This window comes from Apteryx mantelli, chromosome 7 (genome assembly GCF_036417845.1).
Source record: "Apteryx mantelli isolate bAptMan1 chromosome 7, bAptMan1.hap1, whole genome shotgun sequence".
Taxonomy (NCBI): domain Eukaryota; kingdom Metazoa; phylum Chordata; class Aves; order Apterygiformes; family Apterygidae; genus Apteryx; species Apteryx mantelli.
The window spans coordinates 7,217,709-7,242,415 of record NC_089984.1 but is presented as its reverse complement, the minus strand read 5'-3'; the positions used below and the strand labels follow the sequence as shown (position 1 = coordinate 7,242,415).

The 24,707-nt window shown below is 56.2% G+C and overlaps 1 protein-coding gene across 2 annotated transcripts in view; it reads left to right on the top strand.

Moving 5' to 3' along the window:
• The first annotated feature begins 543 nt into the window (after window positions 1-543).
• COL13A1 (collagen type XIII alpha 1 chain) overlaps window positions 544-24,707 on the top strand; it is a 52,344-nt gene continuing 28,180 nt past the window's right edge. For both annotated transcript variants that reach the window (XM_067299734.1, XM_067299733.1), the window contains exons 1-16: window positions 544-573; window positions 757-783; window positions 2,150-2,200; window positions 5,057-5,092; window positions 6,021-6,047; window positions 6,459-6,485; window positions 7,354-7,380; window positions 7,485-7,511; window positions 7,705-7,731; window positions 10,808-10,873; window positions 13,781-13,888; window positions 14,129-14,170; window positions 14,764-14,790; window positions 15,511-15,546; window positions 23,748-23,780; window positions 24,559-24,585. In XM_067299734.1, the coding sequence (XP_067155835.1) occupies window positions 2,171-2,200; window positions 5,057-5,092; window positions 6,021-6,047; window positions 6,459-6,485; window positions 7,354-7,380; window positions 7,485-7,511; window positions 7,705-7,731; window positions 10,808-10,873; window positions 13,781-13,888; window positions 14,129-14,170; window positions 14,764-14,790; window positions 15,511-15,546; window positions 23,748-23,780; window positions 24,559-24,585 (540 nt within the window). In that variant the 5' untranslated portion in view covers window positions 544-573; window positions 757-783; window positions 2,150-2,170. The remainder of the gene's footprint in view (window positions 574-756; window positions 784-2,149; window positions 2,201-5,056; window positions 5,093-6,020; window positions 6,048-6,458; window positions 6,486-7,353; window positions 7,381-7,484; window positions 7,512-7,704; window positions 7,732-10,807; window positions 10,874-13,780; window positions 13,889-14,128; window positions 14,171-14,763; window positions 14,791-15,510; window positions 15,547-23,747; window positions 23,781-24,558; window positions 24,586-24,707) is intronic.

Sequence of the window (24,707 nt, the reverse complement as noted above, 5' to 3'; positions counted from 1 at the left end):
CTGTGTCAGCCTCTTTTCCCACATTCTTCTCTTGCTTCTGGACAGCACCATATTTTCAAGTCGAAGAGGATCCTGTTTTAAAGTGATAACTCTATGAATAAATAGCTAACACCCAGATGACTTTGCGAAGAAAGAGAAAAATGCCACGGTTGGCTACTACAGGAAGCCGCTTCCCAGGACCTGGATTTTACAAAGCGTTGGAAATCGGGATTAGGTTTAGTTAGGCTGAAAGCTCTTGCCCTTCTTTCCCTGCCTAAATCGTGGTGCATCACTTCTGCCATGAGATGTGTTGGTTCCTCACGCGCTTGAGCGAACTGGTGGCTTGCACACCTCATGCACATGCGTGAAGCACCTGCAGACGTACTTTTACCTCCTCTCTCATGCTTTTTCCCGTCTCTCAAAATACCTGGGTGTGCTGGGGGGGGGGCGGGGGGCCGGCGTGCACAGCTACGTCGGTGGCGCGGTTGATTCGCGTTTATTTTGCAACCTTGCGCTCGGCCAGTTTCCAATTGCATCTGCTTTTGCATTGCTTGCCAGGGGGACAAAGGCGCCGTGGGGATCCCTGGCCGGCCGGTAAGCCGAAAGCTCCTGCGTGCATCTCGTCTGCCCCGTCGGCCTGGCACGGACAGCCCTCGGGGCTGACCCTTTCGGGGGCTTTCCCGGGGCTACCGCTGACGCCCGTGTTTGTGTCTCTCTCTCTCTCTCTCCCCCCCTGCACCCTCTTGCATGCGGCTTCGACGGGCGCCGCGGGCCCAGGGACTGAAAGGGCAACCTGGAGAGAAGGTGAGTCGGCTCCGCGGCCGCGTCCCGCCGCTGCGTTCCTTGTTGGGACGATTCGGCAGCGGCGTGGGAGCCGGCGGGCACGCTCGTAGCCGAGCAGCCCCTGGGGATGCGCCGGCTCCCCGGGAGCTGCAAGGTCCCCGGCCGGCCGCAAAGCGCGGGAGGAGGGAGGTAGCAGCGAGGCACTGCCTCCTCATCAGAGCCAGCCCAAACCCCGTCTGAATTTGGGGAAGAGGCGCGCACGAGCCAGGCTCTTGCCCCGCTCCAGCGGGACGTGGCCTGCCAGCCGTTCCCAGCGCCCGTCTCCACCCTGGAGCCCGTCGCATCCGTTCTCCTCCTCCTCCTCCTCCTCCTCCTCCAGCGGGACGCCTCCCTCGCGGGCTCCCGGGTTATGTGGGAAGGAGCGAGCTCCGTCCCTGCTCCCGCAGCCGGTCCTTGCTCGCTCTCTCTTTTCGGCTGCCTGTTAACGATTTAAGAGCTGGTTAATGCAGTTCACGCTTCGATAGAGAAACGGCCGTGGGCAAATGGTGCTTCTCAGGTGTCTGGATGGCATCAGGTCCATGCTGCTTTAAGCATCTGACCCAAACCGTCTAACTTCTGAACGTGAGACATCGTTAATCGTGCCTTGTCTTCACGGCAGACCCAGTTTCTTCCAGAAACCACATTTGAGTAACCCGTTTATTTTCTGGATTTTTTTTCCCCTCTTATACTGCACAATACGTCAAGCTGCTTCCACATGGAGTTATTTAATTTAGCCCTAAACTCTTGCTTTCCTGTCTGGTCATTAAATCTCGTCTGGCCTATTCACGGAATTGCTAGCTTTGCAGTAGGAAAACGCAGGCAGCCTGTGTAATCCCTTCCCATCTTTTCCCTACCCTGTAATAGGTACTATGGTCTCCAGTCTATATTCAGACTTGTGCTGTGCAGCCAGGGATTTAGTATCTCCTACAAAAGATGCCCTCGTAACCGGCTGCTGGAGACCTCAGGCTCTCCGTCCTTTTGCATCTCCTTTTTCACCAAGTATTTTGCCAGCTTCATAAAGAACATATGTGCACGATGGGTATAAAGAAGTCAGCAAAATGCAGGTGCACCTGGGGAGGGCTGTGAAAGGTGTTTAGAAAGTCTGCGGACAGGCCCAGGGAGCGAAGGTAACTAGTAGCGAGGGAAATTTTGGGGGAGCAAATGCAGAAAAACAAGACGGGGGACGCCAGAGCGGCGGCTGCCCCTGTGAGCCCGCAGGGTCTCGTACGCTAGGCAGAGCCCTGAGCACCCCCCGTTTCACCCTAGTCCCTGCAGGAAGGTGGGTTTGTTGGGATTTTCCCTCTCCTCCTTTTCTCACCCCTTTTCCACCTCTTCTCTCTCTCCGCAGGGCGCGCCGGGAGAAGCAGGCATGTCCATCATCGGGCCCCGCGGTCCACCCGTAAGTGGCTTTTTGCTCTATTTTTGCCTGATGCAGGGTGTGGGCAAGTTAGAGGGAAGGACTTAGGAGGGGCAGCAAGACACAGTATCAGCTGGAGAGAGACAAGCCCTGTACGATGCGGTTCCCCTGCTGAGCCAGGCTCGGTTTTATACCGCTATTATACACTATATATAATGAAATTACAGCTCATGCTGTAGGGAAGGCTCCCCTTGCAAGGAGACCGTATTTCTGTATTTAACAGGAAGAGGCACATTTCCTCCTGGCAGCAGGGCTGCTACTGGTTTGGGGGAGAATACGCCCTTTGCATGGCAAAGCTGTGCCTGGCTGATCCCAGCCTTAGGTCTCACTGGCAGCGGACAAAACTGCTGATTTTGCAGAGGGAGACGCACGGAGATGGGTGATTCGGAGTTGTTCGGAGGCCCTGATTTCTGGTCTGTACCCAAAATCCTGGAAGAAGCTCAACGGCGCGGTTACCGCTGCGCTGAAGGTCCCCCAGTTGGCTGGGGAGCGGAGGGGAGGCCGGGCGGGATTTAGACCCCCTTCCTGCGAGGGGGTCGCTGCAAGGTGCAAGGAGCCGGCCGGACAGAGCTTTTTGCAAGCGCAGGGCCAGGAAGAAAAGGCCAACGCAATGTTTGGGGCTGGAGCACTGACATGCCCCAAAGCCCGGATCGGATCAGCCGCCGAGCCTCCCCTTTTGTGCAAGCGCAGGCGTCTTCCCGCTCCACCCTGCGCCGCCTGTGCCTGTGCCGTCCATTTCCATGAGAAAAGAGCCCGAGGTTCAGTTCTCTCCCTCCCGCTGGGAACTTCCGATTTCGATTAGCCTGCGAAGAGCCCCATCCTTGACCTGCGGAGAGGATGGCACGCCGGCAACTTTTGTTTCCCGGCGGAGGTCAAGTGGGGGAGACCCAGGCGGCTCGAGCGGTTGGCTGCATCTGGCTTTCCAATTGGCTTTCCCGAAGCGCCGTGATGAGCGCTGCTAACGAGAAACAGCTTTGCCCGTTCCCAAGGCCCACCTGCCCGGAGCCCTGTGAACGGCAGGACCGAAAACGAGGGAGCAGGCGGGTCTCCTCAAGCGCCCGATGCCCGGCAGACGGTCCCCCGCCACGGGGCAAAGGCAAGGCGAGGAGGAGGAGGAGGGTCGGGGGGTCCCTTCCTGCCTGCGCCGGGCCAGGACCCTGCTCCGGGCTTGGCGAGTGGGAGGGCGAATGCCCCGGCCCCGCTGCCGTTCCTCGCGAGCCGGGGCTCTCAGCCCGGGACAACTTTTTAACGTCCCCTTCGGCGCTGCTGCTTTGCCTCGTTGGCTCTGCTGCTGTTGGAGAAGGGACGCAACGCGCCGCGTCCGTGAAATGGCAGAAACCCGAGCTGGCGAAAGGCGCTCAAAACGGATTTTTCCCTACCGCGGTCGAAGCCCCGAGATGGCACGGCTCCCCACTCCCACCCCCGAAGCCTCCCCTGAAGACGATCCCGTCTCCCGGGGAGCTGGTGATGGGTCAAAAGGATTGCCGAGCACCAGAGATAAACACGGAAACCCCGGCTTAGGGGCCGCTCGGAAAGACGTGGGATGACAAATAGTTTCCAGACTTTCGTTTGGAGGTTAAGTTTTCACTCTCCGAGCTGCTTAACTTCTGGCCAGAGAGGGACAGTGTGCCGATAGTGGCAGAAACAGACGGTCTCCATGATTTGGCAGCTCCCGGGATTGCATACTTCCTACGATCAACATTTTAAAAAGAAGACAAGGAAAAACAGCCACCCAACAAAAACAGTCTCTTGGAACCGTCCGCTGCTGAACTGTTGTTTTGGCCTGATACCGTGCAAACCGCTCTGCCGTCCTCCGAGGAGAGAGAGGCTGCAGTCTGTCGTCTGCGCAGGAAGCCAAACTGCACCGCTTCCAGGTTTTCTCCTTAATTCTTTTTTTAGCGCTTCTTGTCTGGGGAGGCGTCCAACAGGGACCCAAAATTAATGAATTGCGGCCTAGGATCTTCTTGATTCTCGCCTTTTTGGAAACCAGCCGTGGACAGATCCTTTAATTTACAGCCTATCTTCCCTCCTGGTCACGGGCCAGGAGGACCAGGTGGTTTTGTATGTGTCTTGCAAAGCAACGCTGACCAAGTTCAACTCAGCAAAACTTAAGCAAAAACAGTGCAAATGTGATTAGGTCCCGCTAGCATTGTATATAAAAACACAGTCACGATATGCTGAAGTACCTTGGAAGGCACTTTCTTCCCCAAAACAAAGCACGGAGAAGCATGGGAACGTGCAAGGAAGAGCCAGGCTTTTTGGCATGGCAGCACGGCTTTTAGGGAAGGCAAGATGCCGCGGCGCTCGCCCTCGCCGAGCGCGGTACGGGATTCACCTCGTCCCGCTGCGCGGGTTCGCTTCCAGATCTGCCGAAACCTGCTCCACCTCGTTTCCTGACCTGGCTCGCGCGTTTTTCGTGAAATTAGGATTTAAAAAAACCCCTCAAGTAATGAGGGCGTCTAGGGTGTCCGTGACCTGGGATGTGGCGAACTGAAAAGCCAACAGCCAGGACGCTTTTCTTGTAGGGTTTTTAAGTGGCAGCAAGAATGGCCATAAAATGAGCTCAGACGCTGGAATATCCTCCAAAAGCCTAGCATAGGGGCCAGGGACACCCATTTAATCAACGCAGGGGCTCGGTCCAAGCTGGAGCGGCTCCAGCCTCCTCCTGGCCGGCGCGGATGGGAGCGGGACCAGAGCTCTCCCAGCCTCCCCGCGTCGCCTCCTCCAGCTCTCCGGGGAGCCGCGGAGAAAGGGGCAGGGGTTGGAGGAAAGGCCATGGAGAGAACCTAGCATCCGCCAAAATCCTCTAAACCGCTGTCTCTGTTCCCCTCTTCCCAGGGACAGCCTGGAACAAGAGGTTTTCCTGGATTCCCGGTAAGTGTAGCTGTTAATTTATGGGGTACGTGTGTGCAGTATTACTAGTGAGCGTCATCAGGGCTAGCTGTCTGATCGTGTCTGTCTGAAACCGAGGGCCTGATCTGGTATCACTGCAAAGAGTAGTTTTTCCTTCGCTTGTTGCTTTTTTTTTTTTTTTTTTCCCCTTTTTAATGATACTTGGGGGAAAGGAAAAAACCCAGCTCTGAAAGGAAATTGATTTAAAAAAAACAAGTGTTAAAATAACATGGCCGAAGCCAGATCTGTTCGGTAGAAGAAAATCACTGTGAGAAAATACCCTAAAGCAAAGAACATAACCACCAGGTGGGTGAAGGTCTAACCTTAACTGAACCTTAATGCGATCCTGCAACAGCAGCAGGTGCCCGGGGTCCGAGCAGGGACCGGAGCAGTGCGGTGCTCCGAGGGACCACGCTAGGCTCAGCGCCCTGGGGGCTGCCAAAGGGAAAAATGCAAAAAGCACGGGGGGAATTTTTTTCCTCCGCCGCTGTAAGCTACAGATGGGCGAGGGAATGGAAAACAACCCAGAAAAGGATAAAGCACATTGCATTTCAGTCCCGCCGTTGCTGGCAATGCTGCCTGGAGCGCCGAGGCTGTTCCAAAACTCAGGCGGTTGCTATTTATTCCCGCGCATTTATTCGGGCCGCTCGGAAGCCGTGGGCCGTGCGGCCCCGCGCCAGCCCGTCCCGCTCCCGCGGCGCTGGGGAAGCCGGTGGGAGAGCCGAGGTCTCACGAAACCTGGGGCGCTTTCCCGGGGGCTTGCAGGAGGCTGCCGGAGAGGCAGTGCCGCGTTGCGCTGGCGGCCGCTGGCGGCCCTCGGCACGGCCCCTCTGCAACCTCCCCGCGATGCCCAGCGAAAGCTTTTCCCACCGTTTCCCCCTTTTTCTTTTTTTTTTCCCCCCCCTTGCAGGGCCCGATCGGCTTGGACGGCAAACCGGTAAGCGAAGGGCTTCTCCCTCCCCGGGCTTTCTGCTCCGCCGGAGCCTGCCTCCTGCTCGGTCCCATGCGCCCGGCTGCCGGAGGAGGTGGCTCCAGGAGGGTTATTCGGCGACGGCTGCGCACGCGAACGGCTCAAAGGACGAGCGGGAGGCTGGCCGGCAGGAGACCACCGCGGCCGCCAAGCCTCCGTCCCGGGCAGCCCGTAGCCCCATCCGAAGTGCCCCCTGCGGTCTCTCCCTCCTCTGCCCCCGTTTTGCACCTAGCGGCAGCGGGGCAGGAGAGGACCCTGCCGACCCGCACGCTGCCCAGAGCCTCCCAAGCCCCGCGCTGCGCTGCCCCACCGCCCCCGGCCCCTGCTCGCCCCCCGCTGCAAAAGCCGCGGCTGAGGCTTGTCTTCTTTCCTTTGCAGGGTCATCCTGGACAGAAGGGGGAGATGGTAAAAAAAAAAAAATATATATATATAAATATATATAAATGTTTTTCTGCAGCAACACGCCTGGGGTTGGGTTGCGACGGCGTTGCCTCCCAGCTGCAAGCGAGCTGGTGGGCAGCCCGCGCCCCGGCGGCGTGCCTCGCTCCGTAACTTCGGAATAGCCGGGCTGTTACGGGAGGCGCGCCTGTAATTTTTGCATTACGGCTATCAGAATTATGGTGTCGCGGCGGCGACCGCCTAGTTACGCATGGGATGTGTTTTCCTTGCAGTTTGCAATTAAGTTCTTTAAATATACTTTGGGAGCTGACGTTTTTCGTGGCTGGCCTCATAGCAGAAGTAAAAGTTGATGGAAAGTTTTCTGAAAGCCCATCTGGCAGCTTGCAACTTATCTAACTAAAAAAAGCATGCCTTTCGTATTGAATATCTTTCTTTCTCCTCTTGAAGCCTTGTTTCATTCGTGCACGGCACCGAAATGGCTTCACGGAGAAAGATAAGCTTGGGCTCGGTGGGCGCCACAGCGCGGCCCCGTTGCTCTGACGTCACTGGTGACCAAATCCCCGAGCGCGGGGATGCCACGCTGGCAGCTCGGTAGTCGCCCTCGTTCGCTGCACGGCTGGCCGTTTTCTCTGCTGGCCCTGGTTTTGGCGCCCCGAGCGCCGCGGTGGTCAGCACGTGCCGAGCCCCCTCGGCGCCGGCGGCACCGGATGCCCCCGGTTGTGCCGGCGCTGGCTGCACGCGGCTCGAGCCCAGCGCCTCCGCGCTTTGGGGACTTTGCTCCACAAGCGGCTGGAAACGCTGCGTTTCCACCCGCTCCTCGTGTCGCTGTGAACGGGAGCCCTTCTCGCGCTCACGACGATGTGTTTCTTTCAAGGGCGCAGCAGGTCCCAGGGGACAACCCGTAAGTACCGTCCCTCTCGCCGTTGCGCCTCCCCGCGCTCCCTTTTGCCTTGCGTGCGCTGAACTCTTTCCGTTACTGAGCGCTTATTTTTTTTCCTTTTACAGGGACCCCCCGGACAAAAAGGAGAAAAGGTAATTTTTTAAGGGGAGATGAGTTGCAAATGAAATGCAAAAAGCGAGCGGGGAGCGGACTCCCTGGCCCGGCTTTGTAGAGTCCGCCTGTAACTTGGGCTGCGAGTTAGGCTGTGTTATCTGCCTCGGTGTCTGTTTTGCTGCTCTCCGCACGGAGTTCAAACTCTTTCCCTTTCATCCCCGCCTTCCGCAGGGCCAGTGTGCAGAGTACCCGCACAGGGTAAGTCGCTAGCGCTGGGACCGCCTGCCCTACGCCTGCCTGCGCGCTAATCCTCCTCCGTCCGAGTGGCTTGTTGGTGGAGATACAGATGATTTCACTAACAAGATGAGTCACCCGGGCCCTGAGAGCAGCGCTCGGCTGGCGGATGCGTTTCGCAGAAAAGCGGTAGATTACGGTTTTCCAGGAGTTTCTGTCGTTTCTTCCCGGAGAGGCCCCATACCGGAGCGGGGGGGTTTGCCTGGTGGGGAGAAGGGCTGTGTCCTCTCCCCCAACCCGAGCAAGCCCCAGGGCGCCTGGAGGAGCGGAGGTCTCCCGCTCAGGGTCCCTGCGCCTCTACCCCTCTTCCGCGGGTCCGTGCCCCGGCCGGGTGGCTGGGAGCAGCGGGAAACCGTGTCCTCTTTGCTCCCTTTTGCTTTTCCCCCGTGCCGGCCCCCCCGTGCACTGCGGCCCGGGGAGCAGGGGGAGAAGAGCGTGGGATTGCAGGGGGACAACGGCACCGGCTCTAAAAGCGGCCGGAGCGCTGGAAATCCGCTGGAAATGCATTGGAAGGACATCACATGAAGCGGCTGGGATTTGCAGCCGGGGTGCACGGGGAGACAGGCTTAAGGGCTTTCTGTTTATTTTTGCCGAGCCTCGGGACTTAGCTGGGCTGGGCGCTGGCGGCCGGCTGGGGCAGCAGAGCCCGGCGGCGGGGAGGGAGCGTGGCTGCGGGCGGGCATGGCCGGGGCGCGTGCCAGCGCCGGGACAATAATAGCAGGTCAGCTGGGTTTATTTAGGCGAGGCGGGCTCACCGCATTGTCACGTCGAGAAGAAGCCGAGGACAATGTTGGCCGAGGCGGCGTCCCGGGCTCCCGTTACAGCCCCCGGCTCCCCGCTGTCCTCGGCGCTCAAGGTGAAACGCGGGGGCAGGAGGCTAGGCGCAGCTCGTGCACGACCCGGGCTGGCGCCGGGGGGCAGCGGGACGCCGGTCGGGTGGGCTGGGGCTGCAGGCACGAGCCGCTCCGAGGCAGCCATGGGCTCGCCCCAAACCCCAAGATACCATTTCGGTTTTGTTTGGTCTTTGCTTTCCCGGGAAAGAAACGTCAGGGTAGGATGTGTGCCTTGCCTCGCGCTGTCGTTTCCCCCGTGTCGCGCCGGGGACGGGGCTGGCCTCCGGGAGGAGGGGGGCCGGCCGCGCTCCCTCCGCTCCCGGTAATGCCGTGTGTCTTCCCTGTCCCCCAGGAATACCTAAGCACCACCCTCGCGGCCCTGCGCTCTAATCAGATCCTTACGCTGAAGGTTGGTGGGGGACGGCCCGACCGGGGCCAGTTCGGATGCAAAGGCACGAGGACGCAGACCCAATATTGCACGCTCCTCTCAGGAGAGGTCCTGCCACTGGGGATGGAGGGGACAGGCAGGAGCCGGGCGGAAGAGGCTTCAGAGACATTTCTCCCCTAAACGCTCCTTCTGCTTGCACCTCACGTTGTTGCTGGATCTTGCCTCTCCTCGGTGTTTTGGGGAAGGCTGAGCCTGGTGGCTCTTAATGCTTCCTTCTTTTTTCTTCCTCCTCTTTCTTTCCAGCATCCCCCCCTCTGCTTCCCTGTGAGCTCCCCCAGCATTGCAGATGCTTCTGCACCAAATTTCCCAGGCATTTAGCAAAGTCTGCTGCGCGCGGCAGAGCCCTCGCAGGTTAACAGCCTTGCGTGTGCTGCCTCCAAAATCCCTCTCCCCGCGTCGCACACGCACCCTCCCTTTTGCTCTCTGTCCTCAGGCTCTCTCCTTGCAAAAAATAGCTTTTGGGAAAGAGCAGGGCTTCCTTCAGGGAAAATCAGCCCGGCTGCTCTTCCAGCACTGCCTTTATTGCCATAGCTCGTGGCTGGGTCAGGGGGTCCGCACACAGCCGCCGGATCGCAGAGCGGCGGTGCTGCAATATTGGGTCGCCCCTTCCCTTTGCAACAGGACGGGCTCCTCGCTCTCGCCGCACACGCAGGGACGGACGCTGAAGGGGCCTCGCACGCGGGTGCGCGCGCGCGCTGCCGGGTTGCACGCGGCCGCTGTCGCGGGAGACCTGCGGGCACGCCTCGCGGTTCCGGGGCCGCAGCTCTTGCCGGGAAACGCCGCGCACGGGAGCACTTCCGTGCGCCTCTGCCCAGAAGGCCTCTTCCTCTTCTCCCCTGCACCCGTGTAAAGCAAGAGCAGCCTCAGTGGGAAACTGATAGGAGCAGGGAAGCGGATCAGGCCAAGGGAGCATTCCTGGGTCCGGGGCCGGCGCTGTGGTGCCAGGCCGACAGCAGCACGCATGCAAGTGGAAATCGGATACGGCAGGAGGATGAACAAATGCTCCCGAGCTTTAGTACATCTGCTTTCTGCGTGCCCAGGTCAGCTGGGTGCCCTAAGGGAGGATTCCTGGCTATAAGGGGCCAGAGCCCGGCGTTACTGTTAAACACAAAGCGCAGGCTCCCATGGGAGCATCCCGCGCAGGGGCACCAAGACCTAGTCCTTCCCCTCGGCCGCGACGGCTGTGTCTGCCCTGCAAAACAAACCGAGCCGGGGACCGTCTGCTGGCCCCGTCGCTGGTGCTTCTCTCCGCACCCTGCGGGAGGGTGATGCCCGGAGATGCACTGTATTTCTTGCAAGGGAAAGGGTAAAGAAATAGGAAACTGCTCTAGGAAAAGTAGGGGAAAATGACGGTTTTGACAGTCGCCCCAAATCTGACGATGAGAAATTAAGGGAAACGGTCCCAGCGGGGAGATGCCTTGCAGTACGTGCTGCCTGCAGGGAGCAGAGGGCCAAAAGCCCCCCGAGGAGGTTTGTTTCTGAGCAGAGGCGGCGGCTGTGCGCGGCGGCAAGGCAGGGCCCGGGCCGGGCCGGGCCGGGCGAGCGGCGGGAGCTCGGAGGTCTGCCCGCAGGTACCCGCGCCGAGCGCCCTCCGCGCCCCCCTCGCGGCTCTCGCGCCTCCGGGGCGGGGGGTGGGGGGGTCATTTTCACCGCAATCTCTCTGTTCCCCTCTTTTCTTTCTCTCCCCTGGCTGCTCTCTGCCTCTTGATGTCCTAACGGCCTCCTTTGCCCTGTGACCTTCCGGTTTGGTCTTCTTCAGCTGTTGCCTCTCCTCAATTCAGTGCGGCTGGCTCCACCTCCGGTCATAAAGCGACGCACTTTCCAGGTAGACCTCTCCTCCGCATTGCCTGTTTGTGCGCCTGCTCCGATGCTTGTGATTAATCAGCTTGCTACCTCTCCTCCTTCCCCGACGGAGGGGTTTCCAAAAGCCTCTGGCAGAGCTGAGGGGTTTTCTTTGAACTGGAGGAAATCTTTGATGTGGTGAATAGAAATGCAGTTCTTTAAACCAAAAGAAACGGGCCACGAAACTGCTCTCAGGACCACAGGCAGGCAGTGACTCCTACCTTAAGGAGTCAGTTCCTGTGTATTCAATCCCAAGACGAGGTTAGGAACCTCTTGCTGAGACGCGGCTAATGTCTGTGAAAAGTAGCTGAGACGAATGAGTAGGCACACGCTTCTGAGGGCTAGTACAGTTGGAGGCACTTGGGAAAATGTGTTTAAATAAACTCTTATAATGGATTCATTAAATTGCATTAGATCTTTGTGTAAACACATTTATTTGCGTTTACAAGGGCCATAACTCATGCTTAGTTTAATTTACTTTGGAAACAAATTCATAACTTGGATTATGAACGTGCGGCTAGCGAATGAGCATGTCCATAGTCAGGGTTCCTGGGGCCTTTAGCGAGCCCGCTCCGAGCTCCCTCATTTCATCAGTTGAAATCAGCTTGCCCGTGCGTGGACGAACCCCTGTAATTACCCCACAGCTGTGTCCCGGGCACCCTCGGGTAAGAGCTGGGCTATGTCCCGCTGCAAGCCTGCACGGATGCTAAAAGGGGTTGTACTCCGCAATACAGGCCTCTGCTGCAAGGTGCCTGCTCCATGCCTGGGACCATGTAAAATTCCCGATCCGATCGCTGGACCCGGAGCTCTCAATTCAGTTTCTATCGATGCCGTGTTTACGCCGCACGAAGCCCCGCAGCTTGCACCGGTTGCCCTTCAAAGCGCCAGCCTGGAGAGCCAGGCCAAGGCCTGACCCCTTGGGAAGGCTTTGAAAGCTGACGTTCGTATCCAGGATGAAGTGGGAAACTTGAATAGCTGCCCTGCGTCCTGTCGTCAGCCAGGGCTGCAAATCCCCTCCATCCGCAGAGGCTAACTTCACCTGAGGGCGTTTGCGGTAAAAGCACGTGACGCCTTTTGCCACTGCCATATTCGTTCCCTGCGCGGGAGAAAGTGCCATCCATCCCGACAGGTTGGCCAGCGCTGAACGACTCCAGGAGCCTGACATATGAGTACTAAAAAAAAGAGAAAAGCGAGGCTGCAAAATAAACGTCAGCACTAGCGCCTCGGAGAGCAGAGCGCTGCCGCTACCCGGCACGCTGGCAAGGGCGCTTCGCCCAAGGGCTCAGGAGGCGCGCGGGCCGCGCCGAGACCTGCGCTAGGAGGCAGAAAGAGCACCGCATGGCCGAGGAACGATCTGGGCGACTAGCTGGTGTCTAACGGACCTGAAAAGGAGCTCTAGTTAACGGCTAAAAATATAGAGTGACCCCTGATGAATATGCCGCCTGACCCCCGGCTTACTGCATCCGCTTGCAGCCCAGTTCAGTCTGAGGGGGGTCTTTCTCTGCCGACTGCGTTAACGACGTGGCGGTGACGCTTTGCGTGCTCGGGGATCTGCGCGGACGGGCTCTCGCTGAACCCGAGCGTCGCGGCCCGATGCAGCAAAGCAAAGGCAGCGCTCGCGGGGGTTGGGGTGAGCTCCTTCCAACCCCTCCACGCAGGGAACGGGCAGGCAGGCAGGGCAGGAGCTCCGCGTATTACCGAGCTTTCCGTGAGGCTTGCCCACATGCTGGAAGTTTTCCTTTAAACAGAGCTCACCGCAAAGGGATGAAATTTGCAGCTTATTATTATTATTTTCATCACTCATTCTAAATAAAGCAAAACTCCCCATATCTGCGTGTCTTACTGAGGCCGGCCAAGATCAACGACACACGTGTTAGGAACACGCGCAGGGGACAGATTTCGTGCAGCGGACACCCAACCGTTTCTCCTGCGGACCCGCTGGTTTGTTTCTGAGAAGCCACCAGGCTCGACTCCTAGCCTCCCGCGAACCCGCGGAGAGGAGCTTTCCAAATTTAACCCGGGCTGCTGGTGCTAGGAGGCCACGATGTCGTATCCGGGGAGAGGAAGGGGAAGGGAGCGGCGCGAGACCAGCCGCTTCGCACGGGTGCCGCGGCGCCTCGGGCGCCCGCTGCCTTCACCGGCTACAGATCAGCCGTCTGGTATTTAGCCGGGGCGCTTCCAACCCGCCGTCTCCTCGGCGCCGCGTGGTCGCGAGCCTTGGTCCTTGGGGCCAGACCGCATTGCTGAGGCATGAGGAGCCGCCGCCGCCGCCGAGCGGCTACCGAGGGGCCCGGGGAGGAACCGGCTGAAACGGCTTCGCTCCGAGGGCTCGGAGCGGCAGGTGGCTTCGCACGCGCTGGCTCGCCAGATCTCACAGCAACAGGCTCTCTCCGCTCCGCGCAGGCCTGTTTTGGGCGAGCTCCAGAAATGCCGTGACGATCGTGTTATTTTTTTCTTTCGTTTTTTTTTTTTTTTTGTGGCGTTTCTGCTTTTGGTCCTTGGCAAAATCAAGGGAGCGTTGTCCAACAGACGGAGCGTAGGGGGGGGAAAAGAAAACCAGGCTGAGGTGAGACGCCGTGGCTGTGCCGGGAAGCGCCAGCACGGTCACGGGAGGCTTCGCTCCCCCCCCCGCCCCGTGGCCGTCGAGCGCTTGGGAAGCACCAGGAAGCCCGTGAGGTGTTGGTGTCTGTCACGTAACTCGCCTCCGCGAAGCGCCCGGCGCTGGCTCCCGCCGCCCGGCCGCCCTCGCACGCGCGCGCTCTGCCTCGCTCTTGGAAACCTCTCCCGGCGCTCGCGCGCGACTCGCTTCTGCCTCCTCTGCTTGGGCCGGGCTGACCTGCCTGGGGCGCGCTCTGCCTGCGGATAACCCCCTTGTTTCGACCGCCCGCAGGGTGAGCAAGGACAGGCGGGGATACAAGGCCCTCCGGGGCCCCCCGGCCCACCGGGACCGGCTGGACCCGAGGGAGCCGCAGGACATCCGGGCCCGGCGGGGCCGCCCGTAAGTCCGACCAAAGAGAGCGCGCGGGAGTGCGACGCCGGCCGGGCCCCTTCCCTCCCAGCCGCCGCCGCCGCCACCGCCGCTGTGGGGAGGAAGCGGAAACCTGCCCCGGGAACGAAAGGCACCCCCGCCACCCCTGGGAAGTCCTGCCCGCGCCCGGCGGGACGTCCCCTCGGGCGGCGGGGGACGGGGCGAAGCTGCCTTAACGGGCCGCTCCTCTCTCTTTCTCTCTCGCAACAGGGCAGAGCGGGCGAACCTGGGAAGCCCGGCAGGGACGGAAAGGTGGGTACCGGCAACCGGCTCCGCTCCGGGCGGGAACGTGGCACGCCACCCCCCCCCCTCCCCCGGGACAGCCGCCGTCTCCCGGGGGTTTCAGTGCCCGTCTCAGGCCTGCTAGCAGCACCGCGTATACGGATACGCATAGCCGCTACGCTTCACGCTACGCCTGGCTAGTTCTTACTTAAAAACGCGAGCGGTTTGTCCGTTGGGTATATTTAGCTTGTCAGAGAAAGCTGCAACCCCCTGATTTACTCCAGAGCTGCACAGCGGGCTGGGAACAAGTTTCCCGAGAAAAAAGGGAGCAACAGAAAAGGCTCTGGAGCACAGTGCACGAGGCAAAGCAGCTCTTTGGTCTGCAGCTTCGCTGAGACGAGGCCCGGCGGGCTGCAGCGGTACGGGCCCGAGTTTATTTAGGAGCACGGGTTAAAATAATATTTATCCACGGGAGGAGCAGACTGCGGGTGCGTGAGCTCACCAGCGCAAATCCTCCCTGCCCAGTGGCATTTCAGACCAAAGCAAGTCAACATGTCCCGCCACCCCGCAGGTCACGCGGTGTTTTCTACATCTGCCAACTCCGGCATCTGTTTTATCTGCAGGGCTCGCCTGGGCCTCCTGGACCAAAGGTGAGACATCTGGCCTCCTGCGGGGGGGGAAGGCGAGGCTAAGCGGAGAGGTGGAAGCTCTGACGGATGAAACGTGACGGACCTGCCGGAGAAACGCGTACATTTGGAGGGGTGGAGGAAGGCGGGCTGGGGGGGGGGGAGGAGGTCACCTCGCCAAACACCTGACAAGGACGTCTAGCGCAGCCTGCGTGCTGACTCGGGGGGTTTGCCGGGGCGATGCGATGCGGCTGAGCCGCATCCCGACGGAGCACGGCGTGCCTCGCCAGCCCCTCTTGCAAAACGCCCTGCCGCACACACAGCTTCATTGGCTTCCCCCGCTCTCAAAGCATTTACCAGCGCTTCAGGAACCCGTTTTGCAATACTAATGTTAACGCCGCCGCAGTTTCCCATTTATTCACATGCCAAAAAGCCCCGGGGGGGGGTGGGGGGGGGTGGGTTGTCGCTGGTGCTGTTGCTCCTTGGCTGCAGCCGCCCACCGCCGTTTGTTGTCGCTTGCGGTGTTTAGCTGGGGCGAGGAGAGGAGCCGGCGTGAGCTACCTAGCGGCTGGGGTTCAGTCCACCGCAGGTCGCAGCCACCCGCGGGCTGAGTCTCTCCGAGCAAAAGGTTTCTTTTCCCCCTTGGGGCGCCCTCTTATCCTGGCATCTCCCCCCGGGGAAAGGGCAGATATTTGGCCTTCTCAGGCCGAGCCTCATTTTCACGTGCCTTTTTGCCCTTTGCAGGGAGACCCTGGCGTTCAGGGATACCCCGGCAGGAAGGTAAGGAGGGGAGCTCTAATGCTGTCGGATGAATTCGGGTGCGCTGGTGCCTTGCAGGACGATGGGCGCGGAGCTGCGGGCTCCTCCAGAGAGGGCCGAGCCCCCGGACGTGCATTGCCATCCGGAATAAAGCAGGAAACAGCTGGCCTGCGACAGGCTCAGCGCCAGGAGCTGGTGTTACCCCAGGGCTGTGGCAGCAGCTAATTCACGGTGGGGCCGAGCCAAGGCAGGGAGCGCAATGGGGTGGCAGAAGGAGGGACAGGGAAGGACGCAGAGGGAGATCAAAGCGGGAAGGAGGAGATGCTGCTAAGGAGATGTCAGAGAAGGGGGAGGCGCGCGTTCCCAGCAGGCGGGAGTCCTGCGTCCCGTGTTATCTCCACGTTGCTTTATGGGCGCTCTGCGGGAAAAGTGGCAGGACCTGAGAGCTTTTTAATTAGTTCTGTATAAACTGAGAAGCTTTTGTGATGTCAGGAAGCAGAAATTATAGCCCCCGTGGACAACAGCCCACTCCCGCAGACAGACGCAATTTATTGCCCCTTCCTCCAGCAAACGGTCGGTTTTCCTGTTGGGAGCCCATCCGGATCCGTGCACGCCGGGAGGGTGGCTCTCAGCGTGCAGGAGCGCCGAGGGGTCCCTGCGAGGGCCTCTTCTGGGGGCTCTTCTTACGTGAGACAACTTGTGCGGCTGATGTACCCGCCAAGCCAAGGGTCTGCACTGTTCTCGGAGGAGTGAGCCCGAGGCTGTGACCTTTCTCTGGGAAAGGTGGAGGAGATGGAGGAAAGAAGGGGAGGGAATCCTCCCTGCTGAGGGGGTCAGGAGAGGGAAAAGAGCTGAGCAAAGAGCCGAGCAAAGACATTAGCTCCGATATAATCGAGGCTTGTGGGACCTTTGATCCATGTGTTTCGCACTGTGGCTATCTTGCTTGATGCCGAGTGGTGCTGCTCTCCTTGCGAGGCGTGCAGGGTAGGCTGGTGCGTGGGGACAGCCCTCTCATGTCCTTGCCGACCTTGCAGGTATCCCGCTTTTCTTGCTGCTCCCTGTGTTTGCTTCTTCTTCCTCTGTTTCCGTTCTTCTCTTCCTCAGGGTGAGGCGGGCGAGTCGGGCCTGCCTGGTGCACATGGCCTCCCCGGAGCTGCCGGCCCCAAGGTAACCCTCAAAGCCGGAGTCAGTGTGGCCATCTCCCATGGGCAAATAAGTGGCACGCAGCCCTGCAGCCCCGCTACGGGGACACGGAGGGTTGGGGCCAGAGGCAGCTTCTCCAGACCCGGTATCAGCCACGTGAACAGAAAGATTTGCTCCTGTGTAAGGGGCCAGAGTTAAGGCTAGGAGACCGCGGATACTCTGGTCCACGGAGCGGTTTGATGGTTGGCTAGTCTACACTCCAAAACACGTAGGAAGCGTTAGCAACCTCCAGCATCCGCTCTGGCAATATAAACCGCCCTGCGTGCCCAGGAAGGGGCAGGTTACGGCCAGCGTCCAGGCTGTTTCCGTGTTGTCAAGAGCCGTCCTCTCCAGAGGCTGGGGGCTGCATTCATTGCACGCTCCCTCCTGCAATTGCTTTCTCTTTGCCCCTTGCTGTTAAGGTTGTTCTGCTCTTCTGGATTTCTCTTTATGTTCACTGTTCCTCTCTGTGTTTCCTCTCTCTCTGTTTTTCCCTGGGCAGGGTGAAAAAGGGGAGCCAGGCATGAAGGTAGGCATGATAAATACGGCTTTCTACCACGGTAGATCATCTGGGAGATACCGCTCTTTAGACTGATAGGTTGTAAGAGGAAGCTGGGTCTGAGGCAGCGCCGTGGGGTATTTAATGGAGTACACATCTGTGCTCTGATTAACCACAAACAGACCCTCCAAACTCGGGCAATAAAAGCAGCCTTTATCCGTTCGGGGGAATTTGATTCTTACCAAAGGCATTTCTCTGACTATGAAGCTTGCTAATGATTTGTAACATCTCTCCATTTGATGGGATGGATTGGGGTTTCCTCATAAAATCTGGTTAGCTGACGCATCAAATCCACTCAAACTCTGCAACTCAGGCTGAGGTTTGGCACCAGGCTCTTCTGTCTCTGTTTCTGGATCCTTTTTACAGGCTCATATGGTTTATGCCCAGATGTTATCTATTTGGTTGAAATTTACTGTACCCATATACTTAAAATATATTACTCAATGTAGACTGTGCTTAAAACATTACAACATTGGCAAGCGTTCATGATAGTCAGAGCATATTGTGTCATGCTGTACATTTTAAACATCATGAGAAAAGACTGGTTCTGTAATATTTTGAGAGGCATTAACAGTGACATATGTATTGCAAGTATTTAGTATGTGGCATGCATCTTATTTATTGTGCAGCATATACACTCTGTATTTTTTCCATCTGGGTGGATTACTATTTGAAGGGAGAAAAGGCTCCTTCAGAACTTAACAGGGATGGGTTACACCAAGTTTAAAGAAATGTTCTTGGGGGATGTAGGCTCTGGGTTAATAGCTGAATATCATGCAATTGACTTCCTACAAGAAAACAGTATTCCCTCAGAAATAGTACAGTGCATGCAAAGTCCAAATATTCCCCCGTGTTCATCTTCATGTCAGGGTAACTCCATTAAGTACAAAGGACTCGCTTCTGGTTTGTGCCAGTGTGAATAAAAGCAGAATTGCACCCAGAACCAATACGTTTGGGGAGCTACAAATTTACTGCTGTCTTAAGAGCTGGATACTCTCCCATTAAGCTGAACTGGAAAAATGAAGTTGGAATATGGACCTAGGTGAGTGAAAAGGCTGGAAGAAGCTTTGTTCCACCCCTGCTTATATTCCCATGTTTCGTGGCAAGCAGACATCTGCTCTGGTTGCACCCATGTACAAGGACTAATCGGACCTTGATTCATCTTCTGGAATTAAAACTGAAATTCCCACTTCGCAATCAAGATGAAAACAAACACTCTGCAAGAGATAATGGATCTGAGAAAGCCTCCCAAGCCTTCTAATCTCCTTAGCCAGCTCCAGCTGAGCTGTTCACATCCCTGTGTTTTGTGGAGATCCTAGAGGTTCTTCACAGACTCCACTTCCCATTTTCTGGGTGACTCTAGGAGGCTAACAGAAGCAGACACGGGGGAAGGGACTGGCATCTGCTATTGCAAGGCTGCCTGCGCTGAGCAGAGAGAACAAGGTAGTCCCTTCCTCTTGCAGCAAGTCTGCCTGCTCTTTGCACTGGGGCTATGGCAAAGGGGAAGTCTGCAAGCCTTCCGGTGATGTCTCGGGGTCATTTCTCCACGTGCTCATCCACAGACGTGAGCCTTCTCTGTTCTGTGTTAGAGAGCAGTGACTCAGTGTGACCCTGGAGACATGCTCAAGCCACCATTCGTCCCATTTCGTAAAAATTGGAGGTGAATCCTGCCACGCTTTTTGTGATAATAATCCAAGCTCCAAAGGACCACCACCTCCGGCCCCAAAGCAGCCTATTTCTCTGTACACAGACTTTCATTTGTTACTGTCAGCGTCACTGTTCTCTCTGCTGCCTTTCTTCTCTGCTCGGAGGAATTGAAATGAAAGTGCAGAGATATCCCTGAATCAGCAGCCAGTTGTCGGCTGGTAGCAGCTCCTGAACATTCACGTGGTTCAAGAGTTTGCTGTCCTTGGAGACTGCTTATTTCTAGCTGTCTTCCTTATTAGGATGGTCATTTGAGACTCCAGAAGGCTTTTAATGTTTTCACCTTTGGATCCGGTTATATGGGTTAGATTCTTCCCCCTCTTTATTTTGAGAAGCCCAGGTCAAATACTACAGCTGAATCACAGTTTGGCTGTTGTGATGGATTTTGCTTAGCATAGCACTGCTTTTGCTGGCAGCGAAGAGCATTTCAGCTCCTGCCTTGCTGAAGAGGCTTACTGGTGTCACACAAACCCTTTGTTCGTCTGACAGCCTCCTCCTCCTCCTCCTCTCCTCTCTCAGCCCAGTGACGGATACAGCACGTGGCAGAGCCCCTCTTGGCCCCTGTGGCCACCATTATACTTGGTCATATTGGCCTACACCTGTGTTTCATGAAAGTCATTAGACAACTTGTAAGCATCATCAGGTGGGTCTTTCACATCAGTATTTCACTCCCTGCCCCCCAAGACTAGCTATCACATTCAGTTGACCTGACATTTGCTTGCCTTTTTTTTTTTTTTTTCTGATGTCCTTAGGACATCTCCCTGGCTTTTCCTAGTGCTCAGAGGAAAGAGCAATACAGAAACTGGCCACAAACTTGCTCAGTAACCTCCTCATGGTCTCTCTTTCACAGCAAGGAGAAAAAAGGAGAGGGTCTCTGTTTTAATTGGCAGCCTGTAACTAGTCCTCACTGCTGCTAATGAGCTGATCAGCATGTGGCACCCTCTGCTGTGATTGGCACTGAGTGGATATAAAGCTGCTCACCCAAAGTGGGTGTTTTTGCTGTGAGCTGGAGGGAAGTGATGCTGTCCACCTCTTCTAGGGCTTCTGGGGCTAACACAGAGGTATTTCCCAAAGCAGTATGAAGCTCATGTTAGCTGGGAGGTGCTGCTGGCCACCTTTCTGGAGCTTAATGGGGACCTGAGCTGGGAGGTTTGCCTCTCATGCCTGCTTTTGGTGGAACTTCCTAACTCCTGGTCTGGCTGCACCATTCCAGTGCTGTCTTTGGCTAGTTGCTGCTGCCTGGCTATGACACCTGGTGTGATATTTCCTAAGCCCAAAGGGCACAGGGGGATCCTTAAGTAATTAGCATGGTGGGTACTTACTGTATCATGGCAGCTTTCAGATGTTTAGAGGTCCAAAGATGTTCTGGAGTGTTGTTCTTCCTGCTTACCCTCTGGCTTTGGCTCTGGGATTTCTTTCTGCTCTGGTAACTGTGCAGTAGCAGCCTTGCTACTCCTGCCCCCTAATTAGCTTGAACGCCTATGTGACCCTACTGGTGTCCATGGGGTCTGTGCCAGTGAGCTGAGGCCAGCACTGGAAGAGGAAGGGAAGCATGGTTGCTCTGGAACTTGCTTGACTTCAGTGAGAATTGCTCCTTCTTGCCAAGGTTTTTCAGGGCTGAAAAATTAAATAGGTCTTCAGGCAGGTCCTTCCAAACAAGTCTCTGGGATGGGGAATTATTCAGACAGAGCTGCTCTATGGAGCCAGACTCCCGCAGCATTGTGGGTGCCTCACAGCAGAAGGCATCAGTTTTACCTTCTTGGTCTGTTTTAAGAATAAAAACAGTGCCGTTGGGAAGGATGAAGGGAGACAGAGTGGTCCTTGCTTCTCTAGCTAAAAATATTCATAATTGTTAACTTTATTTTATTTTTTTTTGTGTCTGAAAGCACCACACACTGCATAGGGTGGGAGGCAGCTGCTCTGCCTAGGCCATATAGATTATAGCATTGGTCAGTATTTTACAAAATATAGTCAATAATCCAAATTGCAGCATGTCCTTTCCTGGAGCACATGTATTCCTGTTATGCATGCCTTCCAAGCAAAGACTAAACACGCAACTTGGAATAACAATGCTAAGCAGACTGGCCAAAGATAGCCTGGATTTTTTTTGTTGCTGGAAATGAAAAATATGGTAACAATACTCCACAAGGCAGGCCTTGGATTTTGCATTTTTCCAAAGATGTTTGTTCATCCTACAGTCCCTGGAGGCTGAGCAGCGCTGACCCCTATATCTTAGGGAATACTGTAGCACAGGATGTGGTTGCGGGGGGTAAAAACTGTTTTTCTGTTCCAGCTCCATTGCTTGTCTATTTTATGATCTCTCCTCTTTGCCAGCCTTTTCCCTGACTGGAACTTGTCGTCTTTGTAAAATTTGTTGAGCTCGGTGGCTAAAATGCACCATGTAGTTGCTATGTGTTGTTATTACAATGAACTTGTCAGAAAAGAGGCCTTTTCAATTCATCTTCTAAATATTGGATGTGATCCTGACACCCAGCTCAGTGTCGCTGTAAACTTGTGCACTTCTGCTTGGTCAGATGAACCAGCACGGTCCCATGAAGGATGTTTCTTGCTGTTAGGTCTAGAACATCCTGAATGTGTCCTGGTCTTTGCAGAGCTGCAACTTTGCAATTCCCTGGATTTTTAGATCTACCATGGAGTTTTCCACCACAGTTGAGCACCCACCTCCTGCAAAGGAAGATGAACTTTGCTCGGGTACTTGCTGCAGCTCTCCAACAGGGCCTGTCCTGCTGTAGGGGACAGACTCAAAATGTACCACTGATGGCGAACAGCCGAGGTTAGGGGGGGATCTGTGCTGCAAAAATGAGGTTGAAGCAGGGTCGTGCCCCATCTCACCCAGGAGGCTTTCTTAACCCTTGTGCCTTTGGCCCTCCGCACAGAGCCCTGGGAGGACTCACGTCATATCTGTTGCTTTTCTGTGTTTCTCGCTGCACTTCCAGGGGGAGAGAGGCATGCCAGGGCTGCCGGGAAGACATGGCACTAAGGTACCTTGCAAGCAGCAGAGTGACGTTTGTCTGCCTGATCTCACCCATACCACTCAACTCCCCCGATGCACAAGCATCACCTGGATTTATGTGTGTGTTTGTTCGTCAGTGACTCTCCTCAGCTGAATATTCTTTCTGCTTCTAAAATGCAAAATGTAGGGCCTAGTTTATCATGGAGATGGTGGGCAGAGAACTATTTATTTGCTAGTGCAAATGGCATGCCTCATCTGATGCTGCCTTGCGACATTGGGCTCTAATGCTTTATGCTAGTGAGAGCAGCCGATCACCAACGTTTCTAGGGAATTGGCATTTTGGCATTTTGTGAATTTGTGAATTGAGACTGCTGCGAACTTCAGCGCGATGTGTGTGAGAGTCCGTTGCAATCAGTAGGGTTATGCGAGTGTGAACCTGGACTAACGCGACAATGAGTCAGGGTCAGTGCGCGTGAGCCAACTCACATGCGTGTGCATTGCAGTTTTAGAATGAATACTAGAAAATAACATCGTCTGCATTCACTGCCATTTTAAAGCCAAAGAGTGAGGAACAGGGATCCCAGATGTACTGTGAAAGCCTAACCCAAGCCACCTTCTGCACATAATTCCTTTCATGACTCTAGCCCATATTCACTAAAATCTACTGACCTCTGAAATGTTCTGGAATGCTTTTTTCCCCTTTTATTGCATAGAATCCTTGATCTGCATCTTCTGTCCTTGTGTTTTTTAGCTTTGTCCCTGATTTCTGTTTCAGAAAGCTGAGAGGTATGATCCTGCTGCTCTCTAGCTCCCCACTCCTCCTTGTTTGAACTTTTCCAAGCTCTTTTCACTTTGAACTTGGCTCCCACTCCTCTCTGCCTCATGTGCTACAACCCAACCCCTCTCATTTCCCACCTTCTAACACTATTTCACCTCTTCCTCCCCTCTCCTTAGACCCTTGTTACCCCTCACATTTGCTTTTGTAACTGGACCCCTTCATCAGGACCTAACTAATACTAACACAGGGCGTACAGAGATTTCAGAGCAAAGGGTTGATGCCGAAGATCTGCTTTTTGCACCATTGCTATTGAGGGAAATGTGGCTGTCCCCACAGGAGCACCTGTCTCCTGGGGTCTCTAAGCACTCGTCTTGGATTGCAGGGGCAGGCTGGATTCCTTGGTCTCGTGGCGGTGGCTTGCTCTGCTGTGCAGAATTGGCTGCACCCGAATTGCACTGCTTGGAAGTTGTTGTTTTGTTTTGTGTGGGTTTTTTTTCCCCCCTTCTCCTGTGGCGGCTGGCTTCAGAGCTCTCCTGAAAACACTTGACTGCAAGATTTGTCTTCTGTGATTAAAAACAGAATGAGAGAAGTAGCAAGACCAAGGCCCTGGGGTTATGAGCTGGCATTCCTCGGGATGCTTGAACCAATGTGTCTGGGATCAAGCGCTCTCCTGGGTTTTTGGTCCTCAGTCTGCGTCCTTGCATTCTTCTGTTATTTGGTGCTGTTCCGTTTGTTGGGCTTGGCTTCACTGTAAGTGGCAGGACTAAATCTGGGGGGTGGAAATCTGGTTTTCCTGCCTGGGTTGAGCTTTCTGGAAAGCAGAGCCACTGCTGCAGGCGAACAACCTGCACAGGAAAGGAGGATGCGTGCTGTGTGGTGTTACAACGCTTCTTCTGAGTTTTGAACGGGAAAAAGATGCGCGTTTTACCTTTATAGCTCCGCCGGGCTGATAGTGTCTGGTAAAGCACGTGCCTGTGTCCGCTGCCTTTCCAACCGGGTGTTCTTGTCTTTCCCCTCTCTGCTAGGGCGCTCCCGGGACGGCGACTGCGGGGATGAAGGTCAGTTCTCCTCCTCCGCGGTGCCTTCAGCAGGGCGCGTTTCGGCGCGGGGAGGAAGGCGAGGGAGAGCACGGGGCGTGGGAAAGCGGTCAGACAGCTCCCACTAAAGGGCGGTATCAGGACTGCCGTTGCTTTTGGCAGAGGAGCCAGACCCCGTCTCCCTCCGCACCCCGCTGAGCAGAGCTCTGCCCTCGCCATGCTCCGTGGCAAGGGAGCGGAAGGGCAGCTGGATGGCCACTGAGGGGGCCGGAGATGCCCGATAAGATGGGCAACGACAGCAAAACCTGTTCTGATCCATCCCCTCTGGCTGCCAGGGGAAAGGACCGAAAGAAGAGTTAACTTCAGGGCTGGTGGGGAGGGTTTCCCTCCTTGGCACCACTGTCGTTGCACACTGACACGGCCCCTTACGTAGCTCTGCTCCTGTGCAAACCCAGCTGGGAGCAAGCAAATCCCTTAAAGCCAGCAGATGGGCCTTATCCTGTTATGCTCCCTGTTACCTGGTAAATCATCTCTTGAAACACTGCAAGGTGGTTACTTGGAGATTCATAAAAGCCTCTTGTTTGCGGCTTGCTGGGTTATTTTACAGCAGCCTAGGAGCTGGCTAATGAAGAAAAACAAGCTCCATGTGCAAGACCTACTATGTGCTTAAAGCATTCTCATGCCCTTATTTACAAGCCCAAGGCTTCCATAGAGGAAGGCTTTCCTCCTCTTTGATAGCTCTAGGAGGTTACCTACTTTCTTTTCCTGCTCTCATTTTTTCCCATCTTTTCCTCACCAGGGCGAGCCGGGGACTCCAGGAGAAAAGGTACTCTTGGCAAGCATTGGTGCTCTGAGTCTGCACTTCTGTTCCATTGGTGATCCTTTCCTCCCCGAGCGGCCGAGGGAGCCGAGGAATGGCCCTGTACTTCCCAGCACCTAAATCCGGGC